This window comes from Coregonus clupeaformis, chromosome 37 (assembly GCF_020615455.1).
Source record: "Coregonus clupeaformis isolate EN_2021a chromosome 37, ASM2061545v1, whole genome shotgun sequence".
Taxonomy (NCBI): domain Eukaryota; kingdom Metazoa; phylum Chordata; class Actinopteri; order Salmoniformes; family Salmonidae; genus Coregonus; species Coregonus clupeaformis.
In genome coordinates this window covers 11,816,534-11,837,663 of record NC_059228.1, presented here as the reverse complement: position 1 = coordinate 11,837,663, position 21,130 = coordinate 11,816,534, and the positions used below count along the sequence as shown (strand labels likewise).

General features: G+C 42.5%; 1 protein-coding gene across 1 annotated transcript; it reads right to left on the bottom strand.

Moving 5' to 3' along the window:
* Nucleotides 1-11,215: 11,215 nt before the first annotated feature.
* Nucleotides 11,216-20,405, bottom strand: yipf3 (Yip1 domain family, member 3). The gene is made up of 9 exons (XM_041866605.2): nucleotides 20,131-20,405; nucleotides 19,553-19,762; nucleotides 19,242-19,348; nucleotides 19,082-19,127; nucleotides 18,856-18,948; nucleotides 16,991-17,122; nucleotides 16,770-16,883; nucleotides 16,054-16,177; nucleotides 11,216-11,998 (listed from the first exon to the last, which is right to left on the bottom strand). Exons 1-9 carry the CDS (start codon nucleotides 20,200-20,202, stop codon nucleotides 11,859-11,861), a joined length of 1,038 nt encoding a protein of 345 aa, XP_041722539.1. The 5' UTR covers nucleotides 20,203-20,405; the 3' UTR covers nucleotides 11,216-11,858.
* Between the last annotated feature and the right edge of the window lie 725 nt (nucleotides 20,406-21,130).

Sequence of the window (21,130 nt, the reverse complement as noted above, 5' to 3'; positions counted from 1 at the left end):
GTGCTGTTCTAGCCCTGCCCAAATACATCACCTGACCTGTCTATACCACACCCATAGACAGATAGGCCTTTGGCTTTACATTTTTTCCCCTCAAATTAATGTAAGTGCATAATGTAACATGATCACCAAATAGATAGACCTGTTATATAACTATTCCCTATAAAAAAGGTTTTAAATAAAAAGTATCATAATCAATAGGCATAGAATAAACTCTCATGAGAACCTTAACCTTCCCATTGCACTGTTCTCTGGGTCAAACACACTATTATGGAAGCTCGTTCCCGCCACCTAAACAATAAAGGCTGACTACGAGTTATGAGATAGTAAAATCATTATTATTAGATAGTAAGTCATTATTATGAGATATGTTTAGGCGATCTGTATCACATGAATCACGTGTGTGTGTGTGTGTGTGTTTGTTTGTTTGTGTGTGCGTGTGTGGGTGTGTGTGAGAGAGAGATGGGAGAGAGTTTGTGTTGATATTGTTCTCTATTAATGGATTGGAGAGTTTTGTTGATGTGAGTTGGTGCCTGTTTGATGACATCTGGCTGACATCAGATGTAATTAATTCAATTAAATCCATTAAAGGGCAATCTGGGACTGGAACATCCATTTTGGGACTTTTTAATTATTCATATATAGCCATTGATTCTTGAAGAATGTAACTTAGAAATGCCTCATGAGCAACTGTCTGACCCCATCAGAACCCCAAATAAAAGTCTGTTTTACTCCATTGTTTGTAGACAATGTAATTGTAAACAAACACTGTATAGCTTCAAAACATGGTTAAAACTATCATTTTTATCTCATGGATGGTCAGATCTTGCATCCATGTGAGAGTCCTTCCAACTATGTATTTGAGAGTGGTTACATTTCTCCTGCCCCATTCCTCAGCTGTTTATCAAATAAAGTGGCGGGGAAAACGCTTTGTTAATGTTTGAATCCCAGATTGCCCCTCTAAAAGGGGTTAACCTGCAGGACTATTCAATGTCCATGATCCAGACTTACGATCTCATAATTATGACTTACTATCTCATAATAATGGCTTTACTATCTCATATTTTTAGGGGTGGTGTGAACGGGCTTCCATACACAATGGCCCCTTAAATAATGTATATTCAATGGCTTACTGAATAGCCATAGCCTCCAGAACATTGGTAGTCACCCAGGTTGAGGGTGTGACAGCTGAGTATCCTTCCACTGTGTCTATCTCATGTCTCGTTGCAGACTGCTGAGCCACATCCCATAGCTCCCCTAGTGAGTGGAGAGTGAAAGGAGAGAACTAGTGGAGGGCTATGCTGCGTCCAAGTCTCCATTGTTCAGTTCAATATTGGAAATGCTTCACCTTGCCATTACCCGGCAAGGTTACATTTAGATCCATAAGTATGGATTATACTCACATTCTACAGTCAAACACAGAATTGTATTTCTCCTCTGACAAAGTATGGTAAAACACATGGACTGGGCAGTGTTTCTTAAAAAAAAAAAGTCCTTTATTCAAATGAGATGGCCACTGCTGTGAAGAAGCTCAGTATTCCCAACTTATTTGACCTGGGCCCGGTTTCCCTATAGCGATTAAGTTTGCTGATGACACAACAGTGGTAGGCCTGATCACCGACAACGACGAGACAGCCTATAGGGAGGAGGTCAGAGACTTGGCCGTGTGGTGCCAGGACAACAACCTCTCCCTCAACGTGATCAAGACAGAGGAGATGATTGTGGACAACAGGAAAAAGAAGAGGACCGAGCACACCCCCATTCTTATCAACGGGGCTGTAGTGGAGCAGGTTGAGAGCTTCAAGTTCCTTGGTGTCCACATCACCAACAAACTAACATAGTCCAAGCACACCAAGACAGTCGTGAAGAGGGCACGACAAAACCTATTCCCCCTAAGTAGACTGAAAAGATTTGGCATGGGTCCTCAGATCTTCAAAAGGTTCTGCAGCTGCACCATCGAGAGCATCCTGACTGGTTGCATCACTGCCTGGTATGGCAACTGCTCGGCCTCCGACCGCAAGGCACTACAGAGGGTAGTGCGTACGGCCCAGTACATCACTGGGACCAAGCTTCCTGCCATCCAGGACCTCTATACCAGGCAGTGTCAGAAGAAGGACCTAAAAATTGTCAAAGACTCCAGCCACCCTAGTCATAGACTGTTCTCTCTGCTATCGCACGGCAAGCGGTAACGGAGCGCCAAGTCTAGGTCCAAGAGGCTTCTAAACAGCTTCTACCCCCAAGCCATAAGACTCCTGAACATCTAATCAAATGGCTACCCAGACTATTTTCATTTACGCTGCTACTACTCTCTGTTTATTATCTATGCATAGTCACTTTAATAACTCTCCCTACATGTACATATTACATCAATTACCTTGACTAACCAGTGACCCCGCACATTGACTCGGTACCAGTATCCCCTGTATATAGCCTCGCTATTGTTATTTTTACTGCTGCTCTTTAATTATTTGTTACTTTTATTTCGTATTATTTTATATTTTATTTGTTTGTGTGATTTTTTTTGGTATTCTTTCTTAAAACTGCATTGTTGGTTAAGGGCTTGTAAGTAAGCACTTCACTGTAAGGTCTACACCTGTTGTATGCGGCGCATGTGACAAAAAACATTTGATTTGATTTGATATCATCAAATATATTGACACAAATTAGACAGTAGCCTACAAGTAGCAAAATAGAACTCAATTGATTGAACATTAAATGTATTTCAATATGATTGAAATAGGTCTATAGCCTGCTGTTTAAATGTTAATGCAGTCATCTCGGTTTTCATTTGAAGCATCTTATACATCGCTTTCCACTGGGAACGAACTGGTTGAATCAATGTTGTTTCAATGTAATTTGTCAACGTATTGTGACGTGGAATTTATGTGGAAAATACATTGGATTTGAAAAAAGTCATCAACATAAACTGTTGTTTTTAGGGTAAAATTTCAACCACAGGATTATGTCATCATGGTAGCCAAATTTCAACATGGACGAACCTTGTATAAAATATGTTGAATTTGTACCTTTAAAACAACATTAGCTCCACTATCAGAAAAAAATACAAAAGGCTGGGAAGCAGGGTTTTAGATAGGCCCAGCCCTGCTTAGCTATGATATTTATCACTGACTATTACCAATGTGCTATCGTGAGAATGATTGTTGAGCAATCTCCACTTAGAAACGAAATAGATTTACTGATGCTATCAAAGCCATTCCAAAGTGTAGGTTTAACAGAGCAAATTAAATGTGACCATACTTTATCATTCATGTATCATCAATTACGCTATTTAGGACAACAGTATAAAGCATTTGCAAAGTCATCAACAGCTGTTGTTTCAATTCAACAAAAAATAGAGAATATATTCTGCTTGGATAGTTCCATCTGTGCCACTGAATTAGTCTGGCTTTAATTCCAGTTTGTCTTTAAATTAATAATTGATATGTTGGATTCACGTCTCCATCTCAACCAAAAATCTAAGTTAAAGAATAGGACTAAATCAAATCAAACTGTATTTAAAGTGCATTTGATTTAGTTCTATTCTTTAAATTAGATTTTTGGTTGGTTTTAATTAATTTGTAAACAAACTGGAATTAAAGCCAGACAGCGGCAAAGATGGAACTATCCAAGCAGAAGATAAATCTCCTTCAAATGTTGATATTTGGTTGCGTTGACAACCAAACACAATTCAATATCACTTTTAAAATACAATAAATAGCTTATTAACTTGTTGACAAGTTAACAAATTATGTTGGATTCACATGTTCAACTCAACCCAAAATAGAAATTAAAGAATGGATTAAGCCAGTTACTCAGATGGAACTATATAAGCAGTAGATACATCTCGTTTAAATGTTAATATTTGTTTGCGTTGCCAACCAAACACAGTACAATATTACTTTTGTAATACAGTAAATAGCCTAAAGTTAAGGCTATCTTATGAACTAATTTAACATTCAACCTTAAAATGAGAAACACATCCATGGTCACATTTAGATTCTTATGTAATCATAATTTGGTTCCAACCGCCATGTCTTTGTGAGACGCGGTGTGGATGAACGGATGATCTCCGCATGTGTATATCCCACCGTACAGCATGGAGGTGGTGTTATGGTGTGGGGGTGCTTTGCTGGTGACACTGTCTGTGATTTATTTAGAATTCAAGGCACACTTAACCAGCATGACTACCAAAGCATTCTACAGCAATACGCCATCCCATCTGGTTTGGGCTTGGTGGGACTATCATTTGTTTTTCAACAGGACAATGACCCAACACACCTCCAGGCTGTGTAAGGGCTATTTTACCAAGAAGGAGAGTGATGGAGTGCTGCATCAGATGACCTGGCCTCCACAATCCCCTGACCTCAACCCAATTGAGATGGTTTGGGATGTGTCGGACCGCAGAGTGTAGGAAAAGCAGCCAACAAGTGCTCAGCATGTGGGAACTCATTCAAGACTGTTGGAAAAGCATTCCAGGTGAAGCTGGTTGAGAGAATGTCAAGAGTGTGCAAAGCTGTCATCAAGGCAAAGGGTGGCTATTTGAAGAATCTCAAAAATAAAATATATTTTTATTTGTTTTATCACTTTTTTGTTTACTACATGATTCCATATGTGTTATTACATAGTTTTGATGTCTTCACTATTATTCTACAATGTAAAAAATAAAGAAAAACCCTTGAATGAGTAGGTGTGTTCAAACTTTTGACTGGTAGTGTATATAACAAGTATGTGGACACCCCTTCAAATTGGTGGATTCGGCTATTTCAGCCACACCCGTTGCTGACAGGTGTATACAATCGAGCACATAGCCATGCAATCTCCATAGACAAACATTGGCAGTAGAATGGCCTTACTGAAGAGCTCAGTGACTATGCATAGATAGTAAACAGCGAGTAGCAGCAGGGTAAAAAAAAGGGGCGGGTCAATGCAAATAGTCCAGGTAGCCATTTGATTAGATGTTCAGCAGTCTTATGGCTTGGGGGTAGAAGCTGTTAAGAAGCCTTTTGGACCTAGACTTGGTGCTCCGGTACCGCTTGCCGTGCGGTAGCAGAGAGAACAGTCTATGATTCAGGTGGCTGGAGTCTTTGGCAATTTCTAGGGCCTTCCTCTGACACTGCCTGGTATAAAGGTGCTGGATGGCAGGAAGCTTGGCCCCTGTGATGTACTGGGCCGTAGACACTACCCTCTGTAGCACTTTGCGGTCGGAGGCCGAGCAGTTGCCATACCAGGCGGTGATGCAATCATTCAGGATGCTCTCGATGTTGCAACTGTATAACTTTTTGAAGATCTGAGGACCCATGACAAATCTTTTCAGTCTCCTGAGGGGGAATAGGTGTTGTCGTGCCCTCTTCACGACTGTCTTGGTGTGTTTGGACCATGATAAGTTTGTTGGTGATGTGGACACCAAGGAACTTGAATGGCGGCATGCTCTGCCCTCTTTTTCCTGTAGTCCACGATCAATTAAGCCCTAATCTATGGATTTCACATGACTGGACAAGTGTGCAGCCATGAGTGGGCCTGGGAGGGTAGAGGCCCACCCACTTGGGAGTCAGGCCCACCCACTGGAAATTCTCAGTTTGTGCAAACCCACAGTTTCATCAGATGTCCAGGTGGCTGGTCTCAGACGATCCCGCAGGTGAAGAAGCTGGATGTGGAGGTCCTGGGCTGGTGTGGTAACACGTGGTCTGCAGTTGTGAGGCCGGTTGGACATCCTGCAAAATAATCTAAAACGACATTGGATGTGGCTTATGGTAGAGATCTGAACATTCAATTCTCTGGCAACAGCTCTGGTGGACATTCCTGCAGTCAGCATGCCAACTGCATGCTCCCTCAACTTGAGACATCTGTGGCATTGTGTTGTGACAAAACTTCACATTTTAGAGTGGCCTTTTATTGCGCCTGTGTAATGATCATGCTGTTTAATCAGCTTCTTGATATGCCACACCTGTCAGGTGGATTGATAATCTTGGCAAAGGATAAATGCTCACTAACATTGATGTAAAGAAATGTGTGCAAAAAATTTGAGCAAATTAAGCTTTTTGGGAGTATGGAACATTTCTGGGATCTTTTATTTCAGCTCATGAAACATGGGACCAACACTTTACACGTTGCATTTACATTTTTGTTCAGTATAATTTGAGTGTCTCTGATTTACGTTTACTATGTTGTGTCTAGTCTGAGACCTGGCTGGGCGAATAATTGTGGCCTTCATGAAGAATGATTTAGATGCCTATCAGAGGAGCAGGGTCTTCTGGTTTAGACTGCAATGTTTGGCCAAGAAGGATCACTGGCACAGTGCCTGGAACGTAGCTCTCCATTCAATCTTATCTTAATACTGACAACGGATCAGCTCCTAGAGAGATATTATCACCTGTGGCTGCAAATATTGAGGTGGCTTATTCTAAGGCTTCCCCTATAATAATACACTAAATCAAGATTTGGCACATCATTGTGAACGTTAGGCTACACATTATTAAATATATTGAGGCAAAAATTACAGACAGTAGTAATAATACAGTGGGGAAAAAAAGTATTTAGTCAGCCACCAATTGTGCAAGTTCTCCCACTTAAAAAGAGGAGAGAGGCCTGTAATTTTCATCGTAGGTACACGTCAACTATGACAGACAAAATGAGAAAAACATTTCCAGAAAATCACATTGTAGGATTTTTAATGAATTTATTTGCAAATTATGGTGGAAAATAAGTATTTGGTCAATAACAAAAGTTTCTCAATACTTTGTTATATACCCTTTGTTGGCAATGACACAGGTCAAATGTTTTCTGTAAGTCTTCACAAGGTTTTCACACACTGTTGCTGGTATTTTGGTCCATTCCTCCATGCAGATCTCCTCTAGAGCAGTGATGTTTTGGGGCCGTCGCTGGGCAACACAGACTTTCAACTCCCTCCAAAGATTTTCTATGGGGTTGAGATCTGGAGACTGGCTAGGCCACTCCAGGACCTTGAAATGCTTCTTACGAAGCCACTCCTTCGTTGCCCGGGCGGTGTGTTTGGGATCATTGTCATGCTGAAAGACCCAGCAACGTTTCATCTTCAATGCCCTTGCTGATGGAAGGAGGTTTTCACTCAAAATCTCATGATACCTGGCCCCATTCATTCTTTCCTTTACACGGATTAGTCGTCCTGGTCCCTTTGCAGAAAAACAGCCCCAAAGCATGATGTTTCCACCCCCATGCTTCACAGTAGGTATGGTGTTCTTTGGATGCAACTCAGAATTATTTGTCCTCCAAACACGACGAGTTGAGTTTTTACCAAAAAGTTATATTTTGGTTTCATCTGACCATATGACATTCTCCCAATCCTCTTCTGGATCATCCAAATGCACTCTAGCAAACTTCAGACGTGCCAGGACATGTACTGGCTTAACCAGGGGGAGACGTCTGGCACTGCAGGATTTGAGTCCCTGGCGGCGTAGTGTGTTACTGATGGTAGGCTTTGTTACTTTGGTCCCAGCTCTCTGCAGGTCATTCACTAGGTCCCCCCGTGTGGTTCTGGGATTTTTGCTCACCGTTCTTGTGATCATTTTGACCCCACGGGTGAGATCTTGCGTGGAGCCCCAGATCGAGGGAGATTATCAGTGGTCTTGTATGTCTTCCATTTCCTAATAATTGCTCCCACAGTTGATTTCTTCAAACCAAGCTGCTTACCTATTGCAGATTCAGTCTTCCCAGCCTGGTGCAGGTCTACAATTTTGTTTCTGGTGTCCTTTGACAGCTCTTTGGTCTTGGCCATAGTGGAGTTTGGAGTGTGACTGTTTGAGGTTGTGGACAGGTGTCTTTTATACTGATAACAAGTTCAAACAGCTGCCATTAATACAGGTAACGAGTGGAGGACAGAGGAGCCTCTTAAATAAGAAGTTACAGGTCTGTGAGAGCCAGAAATCTTGCTTGTTTGTAGGTGACCAAATACTTATTTTCCACCATAATTTGCAAATAAATTCATAAAAAATCCTACAATGTGATTTTCTGGATTTTTTTTCCTCAATTTGTCTGTCATAGTTGACGTGTACCTATGATGAAAATTACAGGCCTCTCTCATCTTTTTAAGTGGGAGAACTTGCACAATTGGTGGCTGACTAAATACTTTTTTCCCCCACTATATAATAGCAAAATAAAACTCAATTGAATGAACATGCAGTTGAGTTCAATATAATTTAAATATATAGGCCTATAGCCTATACTGTAGGTAGGCTATTTCTCTTTTATGCAGTCATCTCGGTTTTCATTTGAAGCATAGTTTTATCCTTTGCTCGTTTGTTACAATTGCAAAGACATTGGCAACTTTGTATTTGTAGTCAACTTCTTTGTGAAGTTATCAGCAGTGGTCACAGAGAGACAAACATCTTGATTTTATGTTTAGCTGATATCTGAGTAAAGCGACGCGGTAGGGAGAAAACGCATCTAAAGATGCAATTACCTGTTCTACGAGTGGTCTGAGGTAGTCGGTAAATAACGAGCGTATTCAAGTGCAACTTTAGTTGATGGCTTTGGGTAAAATGGTTTGGGGAAACAACTCTGAGATTTAACAATGCGCCTATGAAAGTTCTAACAATGAATTTAGCCTTAAGATGCTGTTGGGAAACCGGCCCAGATTGAGGCTGTCAAAAAGCCCAGGGCCCACTTTATCAACGGCATTATAATGCTAAATTAATAATTGTCAAAGCAACCAAATATCATTATTGTAAAGAGATTTTGCCTATCTCCTGCTTGGATAGTTCCATCTGTGCCACTGTCTGGCTTAATTCCAGATGGATTTAAAAACCAACTGGAATTAAAGCCAGACAAAGCCACAGATGGAACTATCCAAGCAGAAGATATATCTCCTTCAAATGTTGATATTTGGTTGCATTGACAACCAAACACACTTAAATATCATTACATTTTAAATCAACCAGAGCTTGAAACCAATGCCTATTTTGTCTATTTTTAGTTGAATCCTGGGTTGAATTGAAAAATAGCTGTTGATGACTTTGCAAATGCTATGTAGTCCTAAATAGCATCATTGATGATATATGAATGATAGAGTACGGTAACATTTCATTTGCTCTGTTAAACTTACCCTTTGGAATGACTTTGATAAAAACTAAATAGATTTACTGTTACTAAGTGGAGCTCACTAAACAATAATTCTCACGATAGCACATTGGTAATAGTCAGTGACAAATATACTAGCTAAGCAGGGTTGTGCTTGGTTAAAACCCTGGATCGGAGACCAAAGGGTAGCTGTAGATAGATCAATTCTCCAGTAAGAGGTGCTGCCCAGACTATTGTTTATTTATTTTTTATAGTGGATTTAACGTTGAAGATCTGACGTTGTTTTAAAGGTACAAATTCAACATATTTTATACAAGGTTTGTGTATGTTGAAATTTGGTTACCTCAATGTTAACCTCAAAATAAGTTTACTTTGATGACTTTTCAAATCCAATGTCTAGCCTTAAGATGCTTTTGGGAAACCGGGCCCAGTCCACTTTGGCATTTGGTAGCCACTGCAGATTGCACTTCTCTGCTTGATTCTTTTGCTCTGGTGCCTTCTTCTCTGGTTACTTTTGCTCTGGTGCCTTCTTCTCTGGTTACTTCTGCTCTGGTGCCTTCTTCTATGGTTACTTCTGCTCTGGTGCCTTCTTCTCTGGTTACTTCTGCTCTGGTGCCTTCTTCTCTGGTTACTTCTGCTCTGGTGCCTTCTTCTCTGGTTACTTTAGCTCTGGGACCTTCCTCCCGTGCTCCTCTCCATGAAGGCCCTGACATTTGACCTTTGCTTGTCTATACAGGTAACAATGTCTCATATAAATCATTTATTCATACCAAATTCTCCTCCACAGCTGATCAGTCACTGTCTAAGTAGTGCATCTAGACAGATGGATTGCTTCCAGCAATGTACCAATGCTCCAGCTTAACAGAGAGGAAGAGTCGGAAATGGGAAGCACGTCACCTGTAACGTCACTGCCGTATCCACTTGTTGGCCTAGCTGAACATCAGCACAATTCCCACCAGCATTTTAAGCCCCGCCTACCCAAACTCATGATTTGTTGGGAGAGTTGTCTGTCTGAAGAAGACCCTCCTGGGAACTATTGTCTGAGAGAGGCCGACATCCTCCCCAGACCTTGTGCCGTTGCCTAGCTTACGATGCTCCAAGGTCTGGGATAGCCGAGACTACTGTCTAAGTGGCTCTCCCAGGAGAGACATACACTATATATACAAAAGTATGTGGACATCCCTTCAAATTAGTGTTTTCGGCTGTTTCAGCCACACCCGTTGCTGACAGGTGTCATAGACAAACATTGACAGTAGAATGGCCTTACTGAAGAGCTCAGTGACTTTCAACGTGGCACCGTCATAGGATGTCACCTTTCCAACAAGTCAGTTCATCAAATTTCTGCCCTGCTAGAGTTGCCCCGGTCAACTGTAAGTGCCGTTACTGTGAAGTGGAAACGTCTAGGAGCAACAACGGCTCATCTGCGAAGTGGTAGGCCACACAAGCTCACAATGGGACCGCCGAGTGCTGAAGCGCGTAGAGCAGTTGGAAACACAGTTGTAACACTCACTAATGAGTTCCAAACTGCCTCTGGAAGCAACGTCAGCACAAGAACCATACAGAAATGGTTTGTCGAGATCAGTGTGGAAGAACTTGACTGGCCTGCACAGAGCCCTGACCTCAACCCCATCGAACACCTTTGGGATGATTTGGAACGCCAACTGCGAGCCAGGCCTAATCGCCGAACATCAGTGCCTGACCTCACTAATGCTCTTGTGGCTGATTGGAAGCAAGTCCCCGCAACAATGTTCCAAAATCTACCGGAAAGCCTTCCCAAAAGAGTGGAGGCTGTTATTGCAGCAAAGGGGGGGACCAACTCCATATTAATGCCCATGATTTTGGAGTGAGATGTTCGACAAGCAGGTGTCCACATACTTTTGGTCATGTAGTGTTTGATCTACTCTACAGTAACCACTAGCCATCCTCTGAAAACAATCGTTATAAAGAGAGTTATTGCAGGACTTCTTGATTCTTTTCAGGGTCAGTGTTAAAAGACCATGTCTTAGGTCCTTAAAGTTTATGTCCATTGTATCTTTCTGTACAATAACCATATAAATACAATTTTACATTTAAATAAAAAAGAGTGAGGAGAGGTTACCTTGCATCACACCCAAATGTTAGGAAGTACAAATAATGCACAAAACAAATGACTGGATGAAACAAAAGCTGATTAGAAGGAACAATATTCATAAGTTAATGCACTCATATGACATATCAACTGCATATCTGGTTATTTTCTGGTTAGGTGCATTGTGTAAAACAAGCTAGATAAAACTCTACATTTACCCCGTATCACACATGATAATCATACTTCCTTCGAAAAACAATAGAAGGCACCACACAGCCTTAGGGATCCATCCTCCCATTGAACGTCTAGAATTTTTAAACATAAATTGATGTTATCACCATAACCTGTGTAACAAAGCCTACAAGAGAGAGTGTCGAGTTGAAGATTAATATGTCTAAACATGAGGACAAACAGCTGGGAATCTTAATGGACTCAAGCTGCTTTAACAAATACAAAGATCCCTATGAAAAGAGAGTCAATAATTTGAAAAGAGCACAAACATGACATTCACACCATGTAGTTTTTTGATTTGGTTCAAACATAAACAACCAATAGTTGTTGTGAACTGATGATGATTTGTTTGCTGAGACAATGTTCATGTATCATGATGAATGTCAACTATAACCAATAACCACCATGGTCTTTGACCTGCACTTCAGTCTGTATTATCTACACAACACCACCACCATGGAATTCAGGCTCTCATGAGCCAATGGTATCATCATTGATGTTGGACACACCATCACTGTGACTGCAGGATAACACCAAGGGTCTTCACTGTGGCATTCACAGCATTCATAGCAGCGGTGGCCACCACAGGCAAATCTCTGGCCACTCTCTGGATGGGGGGCATGTTGGGTCCTTCCAATGTGTCCAGGATACCTTCAGACAAAAAATGTAAAACAAATGTTTCATTCTTATTTCATCAAATTCAAGACCCAGTTTAAAAGGGCAGTGCAGTCAGAAACCTGATTTTCCTTTGTTTTATATGGTATTTCCACTCAGAGGTTGAAATAATATTGTGACAATTATGATAATGACCTTTTAGTGCAAGAGCTGTTTGAAAAAAACGCATGGAATTTCAACCTGTTTTGGTGGGATTGAGTTTTGGCCTGCGATATCACCAGGTGGTATAAGTTAATAGACCAATTACAAAGAGTTTCAAACCTCTCTGCCAATAACATCTAGTTCAGGTTACATAACCCTCCAATTTGCTCCCTCAGACCACTCCCAGACAGTCCTAGATAAATGATTGCTTGAGAAATTGCTTTTATCTAAAACGCTACAAATCACAGTAAGGTACTTCATTTTTACCCAGAAATTATTTGATATTGAGATAAAAACATCTGCATTGGACTTTTAAGAATATACCTTGGCGTAGGGTTGGGCGGTATCCAGATTTTCATACCATACCGGGGTATACGGTATTACCAGCAGTGCACACAAGGGGCGCTATTCCTTCCCAAACATAAAAAACCAGCTCAAAACACATTGACGCACAAAACAAATTTAGGCAGCAGGGATCTTGATCCAGGAGTTGATTGATTCTCTCTGCTGTAACCAATAAGCTTGATCTTGCAAGCTAGCAAGTTAGCGAACCAAATGCTTAGCTGGAGCCATGAGCTGGAGATAAATCACACATGGTCCTCTGTAGCTCAGCTGGTAGAGAATGGCGCTTGTAACGCCAAGGTAGTGGGTTCGATCCCCCGGACCACCCATACACAAAAATGTATGCACGCATGACTGTAAGTCGCTTTGGATAAAAGCGTCTGCTAAATGGCATATTATTATCATTATTATTACATATTATTATAATTTATTTGCCACCTTAGATAGTTACCTTATAGTTATCAGCAGTGGCGTAGCATGCACCCCCACAGTTCCCGCAAAGCGGGTGTGCCCACGAGTAGGGATGTGCACAGTTATTCGAATATTAGAACGGACGTTAGTATTCGAATACTGAGTATTGTGTGTGAGTATTCATTTTTGTGCGTTCTATTTAACACCGAAAAAGCTTTTTCTAAATTAAATTAAAATATCCATGTGTCATTGTTAGATACAAGGGTATGCCACAACATTTCAAATTATTAATGTAATAAAACAAACTTTCCAATGTCGTTTTTATGACGTGCGCCCCATAAAAAGACCGGTAGCTGATCGGTAGCCTTCAGGTGTGTAGCTTGTTGTTTGCCAATCAAAGCGGCTCAATGTGTACCAAGTGGAGTGAGAGTTCACTAATGCAATGCAAGTTTATGAAATTAAAAGTTAGTGAAATGAGGAGTAGTCTACAATGAGCAACCAACAGGTAGGCTGTTGTTGTATCCTAATGGGTTTGGGGAGAAAGCGCAGCATGTGGCCTCAATTAGCCTAGCTAGCTATCTTAGCTAACTTCTCTAGGCTACTCCAGTCAAGACAGGCACTGTTATACAGTGCATTCGGAAAGTATTCAGACCCCTTGATCTTTCCCTCGATCTGGACTAGTCTCCCAGTCCCTGCCACTGAAAAACATCCCCACAGCATGATGCTGCCACCACGCTTCACCGTAGGGATGGTGCCAGGGTTCCTCCAGACGTGACGCTTGGCATTCAGGCCAAAAAATTCAATCTGGGTTTCATCAGACCAGAGAATCTTGTTTTTCATGGTCTGAGAGTCCTTTAGGTGCCTTTTGGCAAACTCCAAGTGGGATGTCATGGGCCTTTTACTGATGAGTGGCTTCCATCTGGCCACACTACCAAAAAAAGCCTGATTGGTGGAGTGCTGCAGAGATGGTTGTCCTTCTGGAAGGTTCTCCCATCTCCACAGAGAAACTCTGGAGCTCTGTCAGAGGGAACATCGGGTTCTTGGTCACCTCCCTGACCAAGACCCTTCTCCCCCGATTGCTCAGTTTTGCCATGCAGCCAGCTCTAGGAAGAGCCTTGGTGGTTCCAAACGTCTTTCATTTAAGAATGATGGAGGCCACTGTGTTCTTGGGGACCTTCAATGCTGCAGACATTTTTTGGTACCCTTCCCCAGATCTGTGCCTCGACACAATCCTGTCTCGGAGCTCTACGAACAATTCCTTCGACCTCATGGCTTGGTTTTTGCTTTGACATGCACTGTCAACTGTGGGACCTTATATAGACAGGTATGTGCCTTTCCAAATCATGTCCAAGCAATGTAATTTTCCAAAGGTGGACTCCAATCAAGTTGTAGAAACATCTCAAGGATGATCAATGGAAACAGGATGCACCTGAGCTCAATTTCGAGTCTCATAGCAAAGGGTCTGAATACTTATGTAAATAAGGTATTCAAGAAACCTGTTTTCGCTTGATCATTATGAGGTATTGTGTGTAGATTGAGGATTTTTATTTATTTAATCCATTTTAGAATAAGGCTGTAACGTAACAAAATGTGGAAAAAGTCAAGGGGTCTGAATACTTTCCGAATGACTGTGTGGGATGATAAATAACATTGTGGCTGCTACAAGTTCATGAGCTGAAACAAAAGATCCCAGAAATGTTCCATACGCACAAAAAGCTTATTTCTCTCAACTTTTGTGCACAAATGTGTTTTCACCCGTTAGTGAGCATTTCTCCTTTGCCAAGACAATCCATCCACCTGACAGGTGTGGCATTTCAAGAAGATGATTCAACAGCATGATCATTATACTGGTGCACCTTGTGCTGGGGACAATAAAAAGCTGTCAAACAACACAATGCCACAGATGTCTCAAGTTTTGAGGGAGCTTGCAATTGGCATTCTGACTGCAGGAATGTCCACCAGAGCTGTTGCCAGATAATTTAATGTTCAGATCTCCACCATAAGCCACCTCCAACGTCGTTTTAGAGAATTTTGCAGTACATCCAACCAGCCTCACAACCACAGACCACGTGTAATCACGCTAGCCCAGGACCTCCACATCTGGCTTCTTCACTTGCAAGATCATCTGAGAACAGCCACCTGGACAGCTGATGAAACTGTGGGTTTGCACAACTGAATAATTTCTGCACAAACGTAAGAAACCGTCTCAGGGAGCTCATCTGCGTGCTCGTCGTCCTCACCAGGGTCTTAACCTGATTGCAGTTCGGCGTCGTAACCGACTTCAGTGGGCAAATGCTCACCTTCGATGGCCACTGGCATGCTGGAGAAGTGTGGTCTTTACGGCTTAATCCCAGTTTCAACTGTACTGGGCAGATGGCAGACAGTGTGTATGGCGTCGTGTGGGCGAGCGGTTGGCTGATGTCAACATGGTGAACAGAGTGCCCCATGGTGGCGGTGGGGTTATGGTATGGGCAGGCATAAGCGACAGACAACGAACACAATTGAATTTTATCGATGGCAATTTGAATGTACAGAGATATCGTGACGAGATCCTGAGGCCCATTGTCGTGCCATTCATCTGCCGCCATCACCTCATGTTTCAGCATGATAATGCACGGCCCCATGTCACAAGGATCTGTACACAATTCCTGGAAGCTGAAAATGTCCCAGTTCATCCATGGCCTGCATACTCACCAGACATGTCACCCATTGAGCATGTTTGGGATGCTCTGGATCGACGTGTACGACAGTGTGTTCCTGTTCCCGCCAATACCCAGTAACTTCGCACAGCCATTGAAGAGGAATGGGACAACATTCCACAGGCCACAATTAACAGCCTGATCAACTCTATGCGAAGGAGATGGTTCACGCTGCATGAAGCAAATGGTGGTCACACCAGATACTGACTGGTTTTAAGATATCTGTGGTCAACAGATGCATATATGTATTCCCAGTCATGTGAAATCCATAGATTAGGGCCTAATGAATTTATATCAATTAACTGATTTCCTTATATGAACTGTAACTCAGTCAAATCTTTGAAATTGTTGCATGTTGCATTTTATATTTTTGTTCAGTATAGATATAGGAATAGGTTTGTGAATACGGGCCCTGGTTTGCCTTACAGGGAATCTTACCTTCAACAATCTTGTGATAAGCGAAGTGCAGGTAGAGTAGAAAGAGCATATGCAGAGCAGCCAGTGTTCCACAAACGATGAGGCGTGGGGTCTGGCCCACGGTCCGAGAGATGAGAGCAGCCACCTGAGAGAGAGGGAGAGACTGACTATCACTGATATAGTTGGCGCATTCGAGCGGATACATTTTGTCTAGGCTTTTCAAAGTGTGTTGCATTATGGGGATAAAAATGGTCTGACTTGCACCTACAGTTGCTCTTCACCAACTTCATCCTGCAGCTATCGCCTGCATTGTGGGAGGCTCTATTGTCAACCAATCATTAGGGTGTTTTTGTTTGATCCACGCAAACGTGACCAAAGTCATGACAGAAACCGGAACCAACTTTGCCACGATTCATGTAGGCCTCTACAGTGGATATACACAAATGAATGTGATATTTGAGGCTCTCACTATTTGATTGTACAATGTACCCACATTTGATTTCAGTTTGACATGTTTATTTTGACATTATGAAGAAAAACTTTTATAAACAATGGCAACACTGCCATGCCATGCTGATCTGAGCCTTGCTGTTGGAAAACCACATTAGTGTCCGACTTCACTCCTCGACTTTCGTCTAGTCAGTTGCTTTAGCCTTACCACTCAAACGCACCTAGTTTGAATGTCAGTGAGTGTGAAGGGGCTCTTCAGATTTGAAGTAATTCATCTGCCTATTTACCATCCGCAGTGTGGAGAGCCCTCCTACGACCAGCCACAGGATGTAGAACAGGGAGTGGAAGTGGACGTTGTAGGTGACGAAGAGAACCACGCAGTGCCCGAAAAGACCATAACCCTGTTGGGGGCACATAGCAGAACAGACGGTGAGATTTCACACTGCATTTATAACAAACTAATTACACAGGGATGCTGTGAGAGGAGTGATGGTCACTGTTGACTCACCAGCAGAGACAGCATCTGGAGCATGGTGATCTGGGCATTGCATAGGTACGCCAGGAAATAGATGAAGGAGGAAACTCCCAGCCAGTAACCAAAGCATGTCCCTATGGCTGTTCCCATCAGAGTACCCTCTCGCTGTCCAGGGAGGAAAAACATTTTATTAGGCCTAATCAAGGTCAGCTAGACAACAAATCTTAACAAATTAGGATGAACAGACCACATGAGTATTAAATAAGCAGTACCTAATGTCTGAGACGCTGAACAGATGCTTTTGTAATGTCAAAATGGTTGAGTTGATGCTACCTTCATCTACAGTTTTATGTAGAAAAGTGTTCATTACACATTACAAGCCATCTACCTTACCGGTCACCCTAGACCCACTTCAATTTGCTTACCGCCCCAATAGATCCACAGATGATGCAATCGCCATCACACTGCCCTATCCCATCTGGACAAGAGGAATACCTATGTAAGAATGCTGTTCATTGACTATAGCTCAGCATTCAACACCATAGTACCATCCAAGCTCATCATTAAGCTCGAGGCCCTGGGTCTGAACCCCGCCCTGTGCAACTGGGTCCTGGACTTCCTGACGGGCCGCCCCCAGGTGGTGAAGGTAGGAAACAACATCTCCACTTCGCTGATCCTCAACACTGGGGCCCCACAAGGGTGCGTGCTCAGCCCCCTCCTGTACTCCCTGTTCACCCATGACTGCGTGGCCAAGCACGCCTCCAACTCAATCATCAAAGTTTGCAGACGACACAACAGTAGTAGGCTTGATTACCAACAATGACGAGACCTCCTACAGGGAGGAGGTGAGGGCTCTGGGAGTGTGGTGTCAGGAAAATAACCTCTCACTTAACGTCAACAAAACAAAGGAGATGATCATGGACTTCAGGAGACAGCAGAGGGTGCACCTCCCTATCCACATCAACAGGACTGCAGTGGAGAAGGTGGAAAGCTCCAAGTTCCTTGGCGTACACATCACTGACAAACTGAAATGGTCCACCCACGCTGACAGCGTGGTGAAGAAGGCGCAACAGAGCCTCTTCAACCTCAGGAAGCTGAAAGAATTTGGCCTGGCACCTAAAACCCTCACAAACTTTTACAGATGCACAATTGAAAGCATCCTGTCGGGCTGTATCCCCACCTGGTACGGCAACTGCACCGCCCGCAACCGCAGGGCTCTCCAGAGGGTGGTGCGGTCTGCCGAACGCATTACCGGGGGCAAACTACCCGCCCTCCAAGACACCTACAGCACCCGATGTCACAGGAAGGCCAAAAAGATCATCAATGACATCAACCACCCGAGCCACTGCCTGTTCACCTCGCTATCATCCAGAAGGCGAGGTCAGTACAGGTGCATCAAAGCTGGGACCGAGAGACTGAAAAACAGCTTCTATCTCAAGGCCATCAGACTGTTAAATAGCCATCACTAGCACATTAGAGGCTGCTGCTGCCTATTGAAATCATTGGCCACTTTAAGAAATGCAACACTAGTCACTTTAATAACGTTTACATATCTTGCACTACTCATCTCATATGTATATACTGTATTCTATTACATAATATTCTACTGTATCTTAGTCCATGCCGCTCTGTCAATGCTTGTCCATATATGTATATATTCTTAAATTCCATTCCTTACTAGATTTGTGTGTATTGGGTATATGTTGTGAAATTGTTAGATATTACTTGTTAGATATTACTGCACTGTCGGAGCTAGAAGCACAAGCATTTCGCTACACCAGCAATAACTTCTGCTAAACACGTGACTGTGACGAATAAATGTTTTCTTTGATTTGATCCATCTGTATACTGTATATTAACATGCATTTGTGAAGCCAGTATAAGTTGAGCTCTCTTACAATAACTGTTCCTGATGTCTTCATTCCGTGCAGGAGGATGGCCACCAGCGTGAACACCAGCATCATGGGCCCGTACAGCTCCCCAGCAATCTTCTACAGTTGGAAAAGAAGAGCAGTGAAAACATTTATATTTCCTTTAATTGGCCAGGTAAGCGCTGAAAACTTCTAGATTAAAATCTTTCCCAAGCTTGGGAAAATAGTATGGGAAAAGAAAAATGCCACTCACCTGTGGAAAATTGATCATGCGGACGGGTATCATTGATTCAATCAACCTAGGGTAGAAAAGAGGCATACATGTCAGGAAGAGTGTTATAAAATGTGAATGCTAGACTATACAAGTTAGGACTACAAATCGTGATTACAAAACACATTTGTTACTGACTCACCTGTTCCTAACTTGCATAGGCTCTACATCAAAGTACGGCCGGAGAATGTCTATGTTGGCATATAGGTTGAAAGCTTTGGAAGCCTGCCGCTTTCCTGCTTGCCACACCTAAGAGGATGAGGGAACGTTCATTATAAATCAGCTGACAAAGGTGTGATGAAAGTCAAAGTTATGACAGCAACATTACCCAGACAAGGCTATTGAGATGTAACTTACAATATTGGGTTAGGGCAAAGCCAATTTTTATAACAAAGGTAATGTTGTGTGTGACAAGTTGTTGACCATCAGCATCACAAAGCTTTCTCAGCTCACCTCATCTGCCACCTGTCTCCCCAGCTGGCCCTTGATACCCTTCATTCCCAGAAACTCGCCATCCTCTCCAGTCTCCTCTTCAGTTGCTTCCGCCTCCTCTGCCACCTCCTCCTCCTCCTTCATGCGCTGGTGCATCTCCCCCATGTCCTCAAAGCTGGAGCCTGATGTGTCATCCATGTTCTCCATGTCAATCACTGCTGACCCAGTGCCCTGGTAATAGACAGTTTATTACATATAACTACTGTACATCCGTGTATGTGAAATTGTTTCACGCGCAAATTGTTAATGTTTTCATCCGACAGTCACAACCTGTGAAATGAATAATTAAGTTAGCTAGCAAAGAAAATAAAAAATGTTTCTTAGTTTATGATTAGCTAGCTAGCTATCTAGCACAACATTGTCGGACAAACTTTAACTAACGTTAGCTATCTCAGTATTATGATATGTATTGCACAGAAAAATATAGTTTGGCAACACTAAAGAAGATGTAACGTTACCGCGATGTAGCTAAGAAAATAATAGTATATACATTGCAAGTATTTTCTTGGCTTTAGCTACCTAGCTAGCTCGCTAGCTACCTGGATAATGTTGTCCTCAAAGCCGCCCCATGGTTCCGTGTTCGTGTTTTTGTTTCCATCAGACGAAGCCATCTTTTAGAGCAAGTGAACGTGTTCTTGATCCCTTTTAAAAATAAAACTGCACTTTCAATCTCACATACAACCAACGAATTGTTAATTAAAGCATCAGGGGTGCTTTAAAGATAAATATTTGTTCCCAAAAATGCATTACACTGCCTTGTCAGATGGGGGACTAGTCACTCATATTCCACGCATAACACGTCGTGCGTACCACGTAAAACATCTCGTGCGACTTTGAAACGTAAATCTTCTTCTTCTTCGGGGTTTATCGGCAGTTGGCATCCAACGTTATGGTGCATTATCGCCACCTATTTCACTGGTGTGTGGGCCAGAGACGGGGAGAAACTAAACGCTACCTGCCAGCCCCGTTGCGCTTAAACAAGATAACAAAATATATATCTAATGACGTTCTACTCAATATACTCTTTAAACTAATTTCCTGTATCCCCTTCTCCCTCATACTAGATCTCATCCTCTCTGTTTCCCTCTGATACTGCCCACACTGTAGCAATACATGCTCCAAGGTCTCTGTTCCTGACAATAATCACACTTTCCTGTTGAATGCTTTCCTATCACATTTAATGTCTTATTCAACTGGCTGTGTCCCACCCTTAATCTTGTAAAAATAGCCTCCTCTCTTCTGTCCCTTCCTTGCCGTCCTCCCCTCCCCGACTTTCCTCTGTACCTGAAATAAATGCCTTCCCTTATTATCTCTATTCCACTGCTCCTGCCATCTCTGCATCATCACTGTATATATCAGTCTTTTTGCCTCTGCCTTGCTCATTGAAACTTCAACATCCCCACTACTAAGTGCTTGTTTAGCCTGTTCATCTACTGCCTCATTCCCCTCCACCCCCACATGGACTGGGACCCAAGTAAATCTTATCTTTATACCCATCTGTTTACTCCTTCCATAGGTTTGTAGCACCTCATAAAGCAG